Raw genomic sequence first — 15074 nt, forward strand, 5'->3', positions numbered from 1 at the left:
CTGCCTCTAGTTCCATCGTGCACATAATTATGATGTCATCACGTACACTCTAAACATACGTGTCAAGCTAAGAAGACGGTGAAGAAGAACAGACGGAGCAACAGTCGAAAGTGGATTTATAGAAAGGCCTTTTTCGCCCGTGTAAGTGATCTTCGACACACAATTTATTTAGAACGAGTTAAGTATTCTGTAAAGGTATAGATTTGTGTTTTTTGTTTGGTTTGCACGAGTCGTACATTTAGAAGGGATGTATTTTCGAATCTCTTTGCTAACGTTAGCTTGTGAACACTTGCTTGCTTGCGAAGGTTAGCTAACGTGACTGACAGTTAAGTTAACAGGCCTAACCCGCAGCGTTATATAGAAGTGAATGTCCGATTTACTTGAAAAAACAATCTTCTAGTGTCCAAGATGTGTTGTAAACGACGATTTGGTTGACCATGTGTGACAGCTATTACGCAAAGCGTTGTTGGCTAGCTTCTAGCCTTAACTACGTTCGCTTGCCAAGCGAGCGAGCGGTGGGTGTTACGTTAGCACTAAGTTGCCTTCGTTTTGAGTTTGTTTGAGGTCAGCGATACGTTGTCAACCACATCGGAACTTGTCAGAATTAACTACGTCTTGTTTTAACCATCACACAATCATCTGAGTATTACCACGACGTGATGGATAATGTTGGGTATTTTAAATGTAACGCTACCTAGCATATGAGTGCTATTATTTTTAGCATGTCGATTAGCAAACAACTGCCTCTCCCAAGGAAGCTTGATGACCGTAATCATCACCACCGCCCCCCGGAACTTATGGCTAATGTTAGCATGCAAATAGTTCACATTTAGATACGAATCTTTTATAGTTGAATTATTGTCAGTTTGTTAACAATATATTTGACTAATGCTTTAAGGTAACGAACTGTTAACATATGAGAACGACGACTTCAGCTTGTATTGTAAGATTATTCAACGGCAGTGCAAATCTAAGGTGAACGTTGCACATAAAATTAAATTGTGTGTTGGTTCCTACTAGATCGATTGAGAACATCAACACATACTAACTTTACTCTTTATCTTTGCCTCTAAATTAAGCATTGCTGACATTGCTTTAAATGTTTGACTTACGTTACAGTTAAGCTTTTGGACTGGGAGACTGCAGTTAAATAATTTGCTAGGTGAGGTTGCTAGCTCTGTAAAGGGAGACCAGGCCTAGACCAATCCAGCTTTTCATTGAAATCATAACTCAGTCGCACTTATGTAGCCTAATCTAAACGCGAGGAATTAATATGTGTTCTTGTGTAAGTGTACGATACTACATATGCGTATCCAGGTTCAGTTATCTGATCTGCTTGATTTCCTCAAGATAAGCGGGACAAGAAAACTTGAAAGGCAACAGCAAGTCTTGAATTGCATGACAAGTTCAACCAGTTCTAAAACCCCAAAACAGAAAAAGTTGTGTAAAATGCAAATAAAAACAGAATGTGATAAAATAGTCTCGTAAACCCATATTTAGCAGCAAAAAAGACATAGACAACATATCAAATGGTGAAAATGAAAATTTGGACTATTTCATGGAAAATATATATTAACTTTGAATTTGATGCCAGCAACGTGTTTCAAAAAAAGTTGAGACTGGAGCATGTTTACCACTGTGCTGCTTCACCTCTTCATTTAACAAAATTCTGTAAATGTTTAGGAACTGAGGAGATCCTTTGCTAGAGTTTTGAGAATGAAATGTTGTCCCATTACTCCCTGATATAAGATTTCAGTTGCTCAACATTATGGGATATTCTTAGTCATGTTTTTCATTCCATTATGCACATAATTTGACATCTGGACTGCAGACAGGCCATTTTAGCACCTGGACTCACAAATGTTTCATCATTTGTGCACACAGGTTTACACAGAGTGATGAACACTCCTACATCTTTTCTTTTAAGAGACCCTGCCTCTCTGGGATGCTCTTTTTCCATATCCAATCGTGTTGCCAGTTACTCTAATTAGTTGTGAAACATTTTTCCTTTTGTTTACTTTATCATTACACAACTTTTTCAGCATTTTGTTACCCCCGTCCCAACTTTTTTTGAAACATGTTGCTGGTATCAAATTCAAAATGAACATATATTTTCCATGACATAATCAGATTGGTCATTTTCAACATTTAATATGTTGTCTGTATCCCTTTTGTAACTAAATATGAGTTTAAGAGATTTGCAGATTATTACATTCTGTTTTTATTCACATTTTACACAACGTCCCAACTTTTTTTGTTTTGGGGTTGTAGTATAAGGTAGATGTTATTGGAGAAGAAACTGATATTGACTGATAGTTTTTGCCATTGTAAGTAAAGTATTTATATGTAGGTAATGTCTTTGCTTTGTATCCAGCTTGCTTCATTTCTACGTTGGTGAACCTGTCCAGAGGGAAAGCCAAGATGAATGTATTTGACCGCAACATCAACTTTGATGCCCTTTTTAAATTCTCTCAAATGTAAGTGTGAACTTGTTAACTGTGACACTTTTTTGTCATTAGCAAAATACCCCAAGTACTCAAACCAGTTCTGAGATATTGAGCTTCAAATTTTTAGTTGAACAAGCCTCTTTAGATATGTCCAAAAATGCATATAATTTCAAGAAAAACCTCATCTCCCCTCATGACGTTGCTACAGAGTAAGAATATGGCATTGACTCAATTTTGACAAATAGAACCACATAATTCTAAGGGAACAACATGTCATAGAAAAATATTGCACCTACCTGCTTCATGTTGGGGCAGTGGTAGTGTAGTGGTTAAGGAGCTGGGCTAGTGGCAGTACCCTGAAAGGTTGTGGGTTCAATTCCTGGCTTCCCTTGCTGTGCCCTTGAGCAAAGCACTTAACTAACTAACCCCAAGGGGTCAATGTAATATAACTTGTAATATAGCTGACATGTAAGTCACTTTGGACAACAGTGCTAAATTAATACATGTAAATGTAGAGGATATAGCCTAATCATGCATTAAAAACTCATTAACTACTCATACTCAACGCATTAACAACTCATTAACTACTTTCTTTGAGGAGTTAACCAGCTACACATTACTTTTTTGACTTTCTTACATAGCTACACTGACTTGAGGTTTTCTAGGACCCATACAGCTACAAAAGACTGCAGAAGACAAAAGACGGCAGATGTTTTGATTGATGTGATGGGTTGTTTTTGTCTTCTTCTTCTTCTGGACTGTTTGAAGACTTTGATCAACAGCAGAGGCTATGCGCACCCTGAGAGTTTTAACTCATTGAATGCCAAGCTGTTTTCGGAAGCTTTGTCCTAGAGTGCCAGCAATCTAGACCATTGTTGATGATTTTTGTACAGCCACAGCATATTCTGTGTTATAGCTATGAACACATACAATGGCTCGTTTAAAAGGTGAGACTTTAAGCTCTCAGTGGGTGCAAACCGTGTATTTCTACACGCCTCTGTTCCTGAGAAATCCTAAGCTAAACAGTGGCTAGTTTTCATCAAAATCGCTGTTTTTTTTCTAGAAATGGAGATATCGTCTTTCATGAAATATGAAGTGTTGCCTGTAAACTTTCCGGGAAGTGATCAGCGAGACCTGGCGAGACTGCCACCTAGTGATAGACCCACGAAAATGACCTGGTTTTGACCTGACATGCATGCGTCAGTGATTCGACCCAAAGCAGCAACCGAGTTATGATAAAATGTCCAGATTGTGCGTTTTCATGAGTTTTCGATCGTCATCTATTTAATTTCCATTCATCACAGAGTTCCCAAAATCACATATCAGGTGTGTTAGAATGTCTAGTTTCGTAATTAAAAAAAAAAAACGTAGTATTACGTTTTTGGCACTCAACGCATGGGAAGGAAAAACGTAATATGGCACTCAATGAGTTAAGTAATGAATACATGCTCTGTCCTGTCCTGTATTTGCATGACTCGGTCATATTTCACACACCGAGTGGAGAAAAGTGGGTGTTGACCAAGAACCTGCTTTGGCTTGATCTGAATTTAAATTGGAGAAAAAATAGTTCACTCAGTTATAAATAAAAAAAAAAAAAGCCTTCCTGTTTTTTCTATTTCTATGTTTGTATCTCATGATATCCCTCTCTGTCTTTCACTGCAGCTCTCGTTCTACACAGCAGCACCTGAAGAATGTGTACTCCTGTCTGGCCGTGTGCATGTTTGTGGCAGCAGCTGGAGCTTATGTGCACGTCGTCACCAGGATCTTCCAGGTACGGGATCACTGCGTGAAGTGGACCAGGCTCTTTAGATTACACCTCCACCCTCACAACGTGTCTGAAATCTGAAATGCACTTATATAACATTCTAGTTGTGGCATGTGTGAGAACCAAAGGAATGTGTCTCAGAAGTACTCTACTTAAGGCAAGAGTACCATAAGTCCAGCCATCTTGATGACTTTATGCCAGCAGTGTGCACAGCACATTCATTTTATTTTCTGAAAGACACTGCTTGAATAAATAATTGGTTGTGCGGGCCGCAAATTTCTGTCCGAACCTGGCCCGCGTCCGACAGAGTTGCGTCCGAACCCGACAGGCATTTTCATTTTTATGTCCGAACCCGACCCGAGCCCGACGCAGATGATGCCTCAGTTATTCCCATGCTAGTGATTAAACGTTCACGTTTGTAGTCTGTCTTTTTAGCCCATTAAACGGAACACACAACAAATTGTCTACAGAATCAGATGAGCGTGCACGCATGCAGGTCACAAACAGTGCACATTAACACAAGGCCCAAGCAAGCATAGCCTATTGAAATAGAATTCTTGTCTTACCATTGATGAAAAGTCTTGAAATGAACTGCAACAGTCTTTGAAACTACAGTGCCTCTGTCACTGATCCATATCGACGTTAATTGGGGCAACTCAAGGAAATCCTCATCCAGTTGAACGAGACGACCTTATAGCCTACCGGTAGCCTTTGTCTTTACCACAGTAGCCTATGCAACGCAAATAATCTTAAAATCTTTTGATGGCTAACAACTTTTTTTAACGTCACCCAAGACTGTGCTTATGTGCATATGTGCAAAATGTGCATAACCATTTGTTTATGTAGTCGTGACAACGCGTGTTGTCACGATAAACAAATCTTGCACACAGGAAGAAAGCTATTAGGTCTTTTTTACATTTTACTTTATTCTCAAAAAACAAACGTTTGCATCATGTAAAGCAGACCTGTTGGTTACCCAACATAATAAGGAATTTTAAATGTAAAGCTTCCAATGCATATCGCCCCCATGTGTCCGAACCCGACTACAATTTCTAAATATTTGTCCGAACCCGATCCGACCCGTTGGGCTCGGGTCGGGTAGCCACACTCTACTACAACCGTAATCCATAAAGCAACCTTTACTTTGGTTTTCCCTTGTTATATTGGTTGTATCTGCCTTTTAGAAATCTTTCTGTGTGCATTTTTGTAATGATGCTGTGTTTGTTTCTGGCCACATATCTGTACATGTTTAATTTACTGATCTTGTTTCCCACAGGCTGGCATCCTGTCCATGCTTGGGTCGCTGGCATTGATTGGTTGGCTGGCCATAACTCCCCACACACCGCAGACTGAGCAGAAGAGACTGGCCATCCTGGCCGGCTTCGCCTTCTTAACAGGTGAGACCAACACCTGCCTAAAAGCCACATGGTTAGCTGGAGTCAGACAAATCATCCAACATTGACAATCTATTCATTTTGCTTGTGTTTTTGTCCCAGACCCATTACTAAGTGCATAGGTTAATTAAGGAGATTTAAACTAGGGTTATCCAGAGATCCTTACATCTGGCTGATCTCTTTTGCTCAGCTGTGTCTCAATAATGTCTTCCTTTCCCTTGTCTGTAGGAGTTGGTCTTGGGCCTGCTATGGATTATGTCATCACCATTAACCCAAGGTAAGAGTATGGTGAAATTCCATGTGATTTGTTGAGGCCAAATGTATGAGGAGCGCTTGTTGAACTGTGTCAACAGAGTTGTGTACACAATTCAAATTAGAATGCAGAATCTCTGGCTTCCCCAAATGTTGCATGGTTGGTATAAAAATGGGTAAAAGTAGCTGCTTGCTGTCTACATGCAGTTACTGGTCTACAACACTCACCGTTAGAATGCTTGATGTTCCCAAGTACAGCGGTTTTAGAGGTTAACTTCTTCAGTCTTGCCCACTGATCTGGACATCCACTCGGTTAAGTTGCATAATACTGGTGTTAACCTGAGGGCAGTGTAAACGACACCCTCCTCCTGCAGGAAACCAGGCCAGAGTCCACTGAGGCTTATCTGCCGTATATCTGTCTGCTCAGTCCGGCAGTTCATTAACCATGCCTGAGGAAAACAGCAGAGGGCATGTGCTCAGGCTATTCATGCCACGTGCCATGTGCAAATTTTACAACCTCACTGCAGTGAATGGGGTGATTTGTGTCATTGGTCTTGTGTGTTTGTGCTGGCACATGTAGCAGGGTGTGTGTGTGTGTGTGTGTGTAGCAGTTGTGTAGATATGCCAGTAATCAGACTACTGATGTGGTAGAGTAGAGACATTCTTTCTCTGTCCAGACTGAGCACTGACACCCCATTTCCTTATTCCTGTCCTTTTGTCTAGTGATAGTGAAGTGTTGTACCCTGTTTTTTTAACTTTCCATCAGATGTGTGTCAAACATGATTTTGAAACAAAGCATAATTTTGATTGGCGCTCAGCTCCAATTCAGGTGTCTGATTGGCTCTGTAGCCAGGAAAGGTGTTGTGATTGGACCCTTTGCCATTTTGATTTTGTGATTTTTCTGATGTTCTCCCCTTTTATCCCTCTGCAGCATCATTGTCACAGCCTTCCTGGGCACCTCTATCATCTTTCTCTGCTTCACCCTGAGTGCTCTCTATGCCAAGCGCAGAAGTTACCTGTTCCTGGGAGGTAAACAAACACCCACCATTTCATTTTAACACAATCAGCACCTGAAAGATAATCAATTGCTTATACACAGGTTGGACAATATAATGGATACACCATGTTATTGAACATACAGTTTCTGTCACTGAGTTTCGCCTTCAGTCCTGAGTTATTTGTCGTTTTTTGTTGTGTTGGTATGCTAACATGACTTTAGACACACTTCAATGACATCCCATTGCAAATCCTTAATTTCTCGCAATTCTGTCTTTTTTTAATCTTGCATTTGCGGCTGTATTTCTCACAATTCTGACTTTTTTTTCTCGTAATTGGGACTCTCAACCACCTCTGCCTCAGAAGTGCTGTTGGCAAACATATACATCATTACTACTTATTTGCATGATAGTCATGCATATTTACATAGTTCCATGTCTGATGTTGTTGTAACCTCAACATTAAATGTAGTAAAATTAAAATGTAGTAAAAAGTAAAATTTCCAAGACGCTTCCCAATCCAGCTCCAGTGCTTTATTGAACCCCAGGTCGAACATACCTAGCAGAAGTTTACCGTTGCCAAGCAAACACACCCCACGTCATCACTCACTCATTCTCTCTCTCTCTCTCTCTCTCACACACACACACACACACACACACACACAGATACACACAGAGATGCACACACAGATACAGGCAGTATGATCAAAATCAGTATACCCCCTGTTATGACAGATGCCCCGCGAGAACAGCATACCATCCGAAACATTTTTTACCACTTGTCTGATCTGAATGCATAAGCTAACAGCTGCCGAATGCATCTTGGAATTTTGTTGTGGTAAACACTCGTCGCTTCTAGGTAGCTAGTGACGACTTTTCATGAAATAATAGTATAGTAGCCTAGGTTAGTGGTGACTCATTTGCAAGGTGAATAGGGGACAAGGGATGGGCATTGGGGAAGCGCCAGCACCTGGTTCCTGAAGATCAGACATGAACATACTGTATGTAAAAATGCATGACTATCGTACAAATCAGCCAATAATGATGTGATGTTAACGTTTGCAAAGTTGCTGAAATTTTTGCAAACTTTCCTGTGAAGAACAGAAAAATAAAACTCGCAATTGCGATGAAAAGAAGTCAGATTTGCGAGGAATAAATGAGCAATTTAGCATATTCTCTATTTATGTACTGGGCTGGCGGAAGGCTTCCATAAGTTCCATATTATTGTCTATGAATTGAGTGGAATATCTTTGAAGTTCCTGTGCAGGTGTCCCAATACTTTTTCCCATAGTGTATATAAGATTTATGTACCATTGGGACTCTTATTTATGTCCAAACTTAGACTTAGGCAATACAGGGTTTGAAATATCACCAGGATCTGTCCAACCCCTATATGGAAAATGCTAGTACAGACAGTTAAGATGTTGCTTTATTTAAAACCACCAAGTGGAAAAAGTGCAAAATGCCTTTGTCTGGACAGAGATTAAAGCATACAGTATCTACATTTTATAGATGCACTATAAATGGTTCCTTCTCCTGGCCTTATGATTCTTAATGACGCAGTGTACACCCATAATGCTGTGATGCAGCCCAGTTCCTTCACTGGTTTTACCAACAACTCCAAACACCAACACTGCTCTTCCTTCTTGCAGGCTCTCTGATGTCTGGTCTGTCCATTCTTCTGCTGGTGTCCTTCCTCAACATGTTCTTAGGCTCAGTCATGCTTTTCAAGGTAGGAGACCTTCACACCACTGCTACCACTTCCATTACTGCTTACACAAACCAAAATGGTATGCTTTCATATCAACTATTTTTGGTGAACTGGTATCTATGCTCTGGTTGCTGTGAATGAACCAGATGCCATTTTTAGATTTAGATTAGCTATTTATTTCTTCCTTAATATTAGGAAAACGTGCTAAGTCCTGTCCTGTGAAAATACTATCATCATCATAAATACTCTTGATCCTGTGAGGGAAATTTGGTCTCTGCATTTAACCCAACACACTTAGCACACAGTGAACACACAGTGAGGTGAAGCACACACTAATCCCGGCGCAGTGAGCTGCCTGCAACAACAGTGGCGCTCGGGGAGCAGTGAGGGGTTAGGTGCCTTGCTCAAGGGCACTTCAGCTGTGCCTACTGGTCGGGATTCGAACCGGCAACCCTCCGGTTACAAGTCCGACGCGCTAACCAGTAGGCCACGGCTGCCCACAATCAGATTTGTATCAGCACTATCCGCATATACTCAAGGTTTTGGTATTGGGCATGAAAAAGTGATATCATGCCATCTCTACCCTTTACCCAGGCCACCCAACACTGTAAAAGGATTGAGCTGGCCCCTATTAGGTCAGAAACAATAGCATGACCTATAAACATGCAAATTGTTTACAGCAGCAAGGTGGTCTGAGGGGAAATGAGAAAGCGGACAGTGTTGCTAAGCAAGCCCTCAATGAAGAAGTCACAGAATGTCAAATCCCTGCCTCAGACCTTCAATCTATACGGAATTCTTACATTACAGATAAGTGGCAATCTGAATGGGACCAATGTACCCAACAACAAGCTATACAATATCCATCCTACTGTAAAGAAGAGACTATTTTTTTTTCTTTTCAATCCAGACACGATCAAATAGTTTATACTCACTCAAGACTCACTCATAGTTTTGTATTAAGTGGTGAAGATCCACCATTATCCAAAATGCCCCTGTCGGTGAGACATATTTTGATCTGTTGCCCTGCCTTGAAAACCAAAAGACAACAATTTTATCATCAAAATTCTATAGCTGATGTTTTTAATAAGGTCCCACCATTACCCATATTTAAACTTTTCTAACACACAATGCTCTGGCCATTAAATGGCCTTAGTTGCTGAAATTGCCTTAAATGGCCTTAATAAACAAACAAGCAAACAAACAAACAAATAGCAGCAGAACCTTGGATATGCAGGGTGCTGTGTAATCCTATAGCTGTCCTCCTGGGGTCACTGTTGTGTTGATGTATCATGTATCATGCATCCCACGTCCCACAAAATCATCAAGATTACAAATTCAGCTGAAAACTGCAGAGATGCAAACTTTTGATTGTAAGATTATGGCAATTTTGTACCATTTGTTAGTTGTTACCACATCAATACCAGGGCATTTGTGCATGAGCCACAGGAAGTGAGGGTGAGGTTTTTTTTTAATGTTCAAGCGGCATTGGAAGTCTTGGGGTTTTTCCAGATTCTACTTATAACTCTTATCTGGCAATGTTGCATCACTTTGAAATGCCAGAGAAGTGAAATGTCATGTCCGGGCTGTGCCGTGCAACACTAGTTTGCGCTCAGGCCAGATAAAATCATGGTGTTGCTGCTGGAACTGAGTCATCTGAACATTTATGTGTGTAGGTCAGCGTGAGCAAAATTTAAAGGTGTCTAAGTCTAAAAAAATCTACACTCAAGTAGTGTTAATTTCGTCAGACGAGACTAGAGAAAAAATGTTCGTCAACAACCTTTTTTTCCATGACTAAGACGAGACGATGACAAGACTGCACTAATGTCCTGAAACACTGACTAAGACTATCTTAAGATGCATTATTGTTGACGAAAAAAGACGAGACTAAAATGTTTTGCATGAAATAAAAACTAAGATAAAATCTCTCTTCATTTTCGTCTAAAAAATGAGAAGCCAGAATAGCTGTTACGTTTTCACGTTTTTTATTCCGAATGAGTTCATGGTTCATGCGCAGCAGCTTTCCTGTAGGCTAGTCTACGTGCTGTTGCTGCAACTAGACATTCTCTGCTGCAACCCTGTACGAAACTACATGGAACAAGAACACCAGAGATTTCTGCCAGAGTTAGCAAGCTAACTACCTAGGCTTTATGCCACAATGCTACATACCCAGAAGTTGAAGCTTCTCTCATACATATACAAATTGACATCCCCCAGAATGTCCATACGAAAATTTTCAGCAAGTAATGTCAACTATTTAACTAGTTACACTGATGATGCAAAGTTTGCTAGCAAGTAAGCTAATATGGAAAGTTCGCTAGCAAGTTAGCTAAGATGGAGAGTTTGTGTTGCGTTTGGGCGCATATCGCCATCTAGCGTGGCGGAGTAAACATTCATACTTGAGTCTAAGACAGTGTTTCTCAAACTTTTTCAGATGAAGGACCACTTAACTAATCAATAAAAAAGAAACACACGGACCACCTAGCTAAAAAACAATTAAAAATAGACCTAGCAGTATATTAGCCTACACAATACTCACTGAACCACCTTGCTTATTGTCTTTGCACTTTGCTTAATTGTGTCAGAGGATTCGTATGATTTAAACTGCCATATCTGACATAGACAGTGTTGTAGAACTGTTTGAATTTACATACAAGTTGGTTCAATATTGCAAACAACTCATCTATATTATATTTTACCACGTCTGCTCGTGGACCACTTGGGATAGCTTGCGGACCACCAGTGCTCCCCGGACCACACTTTGTGAAACACTGGTCTACGAAGATCATGACAGTGGTCCAGTCAAATCTTTTACTGTCTATGGTCAAATCCCAGCCGAGCTATAACTGTAGCTCGACTTACCTGTGCATGTAAACATACTGACTGAATGAAATAATTTGTTATAAAAAAAGACTAAGATAGCTTTAGTTTTCTTTTGACTAAAACAAGACTAAAATGACGAGACTTTTAGTTGACTAAAACTTGACTAACAAAAATGATATTTGAATGACTAAATATGACAAAGACTAAAAAGGACATTTCGTCACAAGACTAAGACTAAGACTAAATTAAAAATAGGTGACAAAATTAACACTACACTCAAGCAAATACTCAATCCACTGCATCTATTGTTTCAATTCAATGCCAGGGCTGTTGATCACCAACATCTCTTCTGCTCGTGTTGGTTTGCACATATGCCTACTTTGCTTTGAACGCGTACTCCACTTTCTGATATATTGGTTTCCCCCTATCTAGGCCCATGTGTACCTAGGCCTGGCCATCATGTGTGGATTTGTGCTCTTCGACACTCAACTCATCATCGAGAAAGCTGAGATGGGAGACAAGGATTACATCTGGTGTGTGTGACATCTCTTTTTGGGCTCAGTGCTGATTGTGCACTGTGTGTAGCTTGGCTGGGCTCAGTACATATGACATATTCAATACTATGTAGCTATCTGATACAGTCTGACATTCCTAATGATACGTTGACAGATAACATGTTATGTTTCATGTCCTCAGGCACTGTGTGGATCTGTTCCTGGACTTTGTGACCATCTTTAGGAAGCTCATGGTCATCCTGGCAATGAATGAGAAGGTATGGGGTTGTTCTGAAGCTTGGTTGTTTTAAGAGTAATATGGTTTTTGTGTGGTTATGTGATACTATAGAGTTGTCAGTGTATCCATTTATTCATTATGACTTTTTTTATTATTACTTTTACATACACAAAAGCAGTGTTTGGAATACGGCCGTTTAAAAGAACGGCATTAGGTAACGACGTTATTTTTTCACTATCGGGGTAATCTAACTAATTACTTGTCCTGTCGTTACAACGCCGTTAACGTTACTGGACGTTAAATGCGGTGCGTTACTATGCATTGATTGAATAAACTGTGTAATCCGAACGCACCCTGGCTCACAGAGATTCGACGAAACAGCAGAGGTCAGGAACAATCCGAAAAGTTGGCATTTTCAAGGTGCAGATATAAGCACTACTTCAAATTCATCAAGGCAAGAATGTTCATGTAATGTGTACATTATGTCCAGGAGCGAAGACTTTGTCGACATCGGTTGTAAGCAACTCTTAATTTAATGAAGCATCTCAGTCACGCATCTAAAGCTAGTGGCCAAAAACACTGATACCTCCACCACAGATGATAGCTCACCATCCACTAGCAAAGAAGGACTCGGAGCAAAGTCCTCCAAGCAGCAAAAGCTAAATCTTTCTGCCTAACAACAAAAACCTACTCAGTTACTTTTTGGAACAAGTAGTGAGTAACTATAACTAATTACTTTTTTAAAGTAACATTCCCAACACTGCACAAAAGTTGCAAGAGTAGGGGCTGGAGTAGGAGATGGAGACAAATTGACAAGCTTGATTTATTTTTGCAGAAAGAATGTGCAGGACTGAGCAACAGTCATATTTTGTACTGCTTTGCGGTACATCTAGTTGATTTACTGGTAAATACACTGATTTCTTGATTGACTGGTTTTAATTTTTGTTTTAATTATTCTCTCGTTAAGGACAAGAAGAAGGAGAAGAAGTAGACATCACTGGAATCAAGGCCACCTGTGAGCCAACGTGGCATCAGAGAACACTGCTGGTGCCGTCACTTAAATGCTTCATTATGAGTTTCATTCTTCTGAATTACTTCAATATAGTGTCTTAATTATTATTATTGTTATTATTATTATTATTATTATCAGTGATAAGATTTGGGTTTGAGCTTTAGGCTAAGGTTGATGACTGAGATTAGATGTAATGATGTGAAAAGGTCCCTGTGATGTAGCATTTTAAAGTTGTTTTTGAAGGGATGGTGTAAATGATGATGTGAACTAAAGCAAAATTATTTGGGTAGTTGAATTACTACTACTAATGGTGTTTCTCCCCAAGGAGTTTTTTATTTTATGAGACCTCTGAGGGGAAACGCAAACAGAACAGTTTAGCTCTTAACATCTAAATGCCTCTATTTAATCCTAACCTTGAGTAGGACAACAATGCCTCAAATCATATTTTAAACATCTCTTTTTTTGTATAGCAGGATCCTAAAAACCAACACCTTAACTAGTAAGTGTAGTTAGAGGCCTCTGTTTGTTGTTTGCCACTGTATATAACATCAAGGACACGTCTGACCGCAATTTGGTGACTTCCAATATTGTAGGTAACCAGTTGCCATCCAACCTTACCAATCCAACTTAAATATTGTCAGCACACTCTTAAAACGAATGTGTTGAAAATAACTAATTTTTATGTCCTGATAGGGACAACACTGTTTGTGTTGTTTCTAACACATTTGTTTTAAGAGTGCAGTCTCATCTAACTATTTGCTTGACCAAAATGTCTCGAACAGTGAATTCTATGATGCATAATGAAGGACATTAACCCTTTGTTGCCATGTCTTGTTAATATCATTATTAATATTTGTAACCAACTTAAGACAACCATTTTTTCCAGCTAGAAATATATATTTTTACAGTTTTACCAATCAGTTCATAACCTATAGGTTTCACAGGCTGCTTTAGAATCTGTCAATTTTGCAGTGTCTGCATCGCGTTCATGACTTAATTACGGAAGAGACATTCTATTTATTTGGCGAAGAGTAGTCCTCTCTGTGTGCTACTTATGCCCCCTTCAAATCACTGAGCACCGTGTGAGTGTTCCAAGCCCTCAACAGTGCATTTGGCTCAAAGTTAATCTCAGACAAAGAAAACAAATGGCAACCATGCCAACACTTGATAAGACTATATTGATTACATGTAATTGCAAGCACATAGAAATGTCAAATTAGCTAAATCTATTCAAATGTCAGTGATTCTTTGTTTTTTATTTTTTGTTTAAATTTTGTGGACTTTCTTATGTCTGTGGTTATTGTGAAGATTGCCATTGGTGTAGTCCACAATGCTGTAGAGAAAGTGATGGAAATGAAAGAACACGTTTTTTTTTGAAAAGTGTAATATTTTTCCAGATGTTTATCCTGTAAATTTGACCAATTATTTGACGCATTTGAGAGGATTTGTTCAACCACCACTGCACTGCACTCGCTGTGCATAGTTGCTAAAGCATTAGTCACCACAGCTATTTCCATTTTTATTTTGTGGGTTGTAAAGTTTATCCACAAATAATTTTTGATACCAACCAAATTCAGCCCTATTTATCCACCCAGTAGACATAAGTGATTGTCTCATTCAGAAGGCTTTATTTTCTTAGAAAGTGCCAAGTACAACAACATACTGAATCTGAATTACTGAATCATCAGCAAATTACTAATTAACTGTAGTGTCAACTTTCAGTGAACAAGGCATATCTTAAACTGTGAAGATAATCCTTATTAATTGTTATTTTATTTGCTTTTCCAGGGATTGCTGTTGTAATTCAGATAAATTAATGTAAGAGTTAAAATTTGTTAAAATAAACTTTGATTACATGATACCTGTGTCAAATCACCTGTGGTTAACACACTAGAATATTCAAGCAGTCTACAGACTGGAGGAGCTATCAGGGATGACTTCCGCAG

General features: G+C 39.4%; 1 protein-coding gene and 1 long non-coding RNA gene across 2 annotated transcripts; one reads left to right on the forward strand and one right to left on the reverse strand.

Moving 5' to 3' along the window:
* The first annotated feature begins 2 nt into the window (after window positions 1–2).
* tegt (testis enhanced gene transcript (BAX inhibitor 1)) lies at window positions 3–14987 on the forward strand. Its single transcript, XM_042088225.1, has 10 exons — window positions 3–141; window positions 2375–2477; window positions 4110–4218; window positions 5489–5609; window positions 5835–5883; window positions 6790–6887; window positions 8506–8585; window positions 11817–11917; window positions 12081–12156; window positions 13084–14987. Exons 2-10 carry the CDS (start codon window positions 2422–2424, stop codon window positions 13105–13107), a joined length of 714 nt encoding a protein of 237 aa, XP_041944159.1. The 5' UTR covers window positions 3–141; window positions 2375–2421; the 3' UTR covers window positions 13108–14987.
* Window positions 8287–9891, reverse strand: LOC121706467. Its single transcript, XR_006031059.1, has 3 exons — window positions 9786–9891; window positions 9497–9591; window positions 8287–8695 (listed from the first exon to the last, which is right to left on the reverse strand). It is a non-coding gene; the product is annotated as an uncharacterized LOC121706467 (long non-coding RNA).
* Window positions 14988–15074: the final 87 nt, after the last annotated feature.

The sequence above is a fragment of the Alosa sapidissima genome, chromosome 4, assembly GCF_018492685.1.
Source record: "Alosa sapidissima isolate fAloSap1 chromosome 4, fAloSap1.pri, whole genome shotgun sequence".
Taxonomy (NCBI): Eukaryota; Metazoa; Chordata; class Actinopteri; order Clupeiformes; family Clupeidae; genus Alosa; species Alosa sapidissima.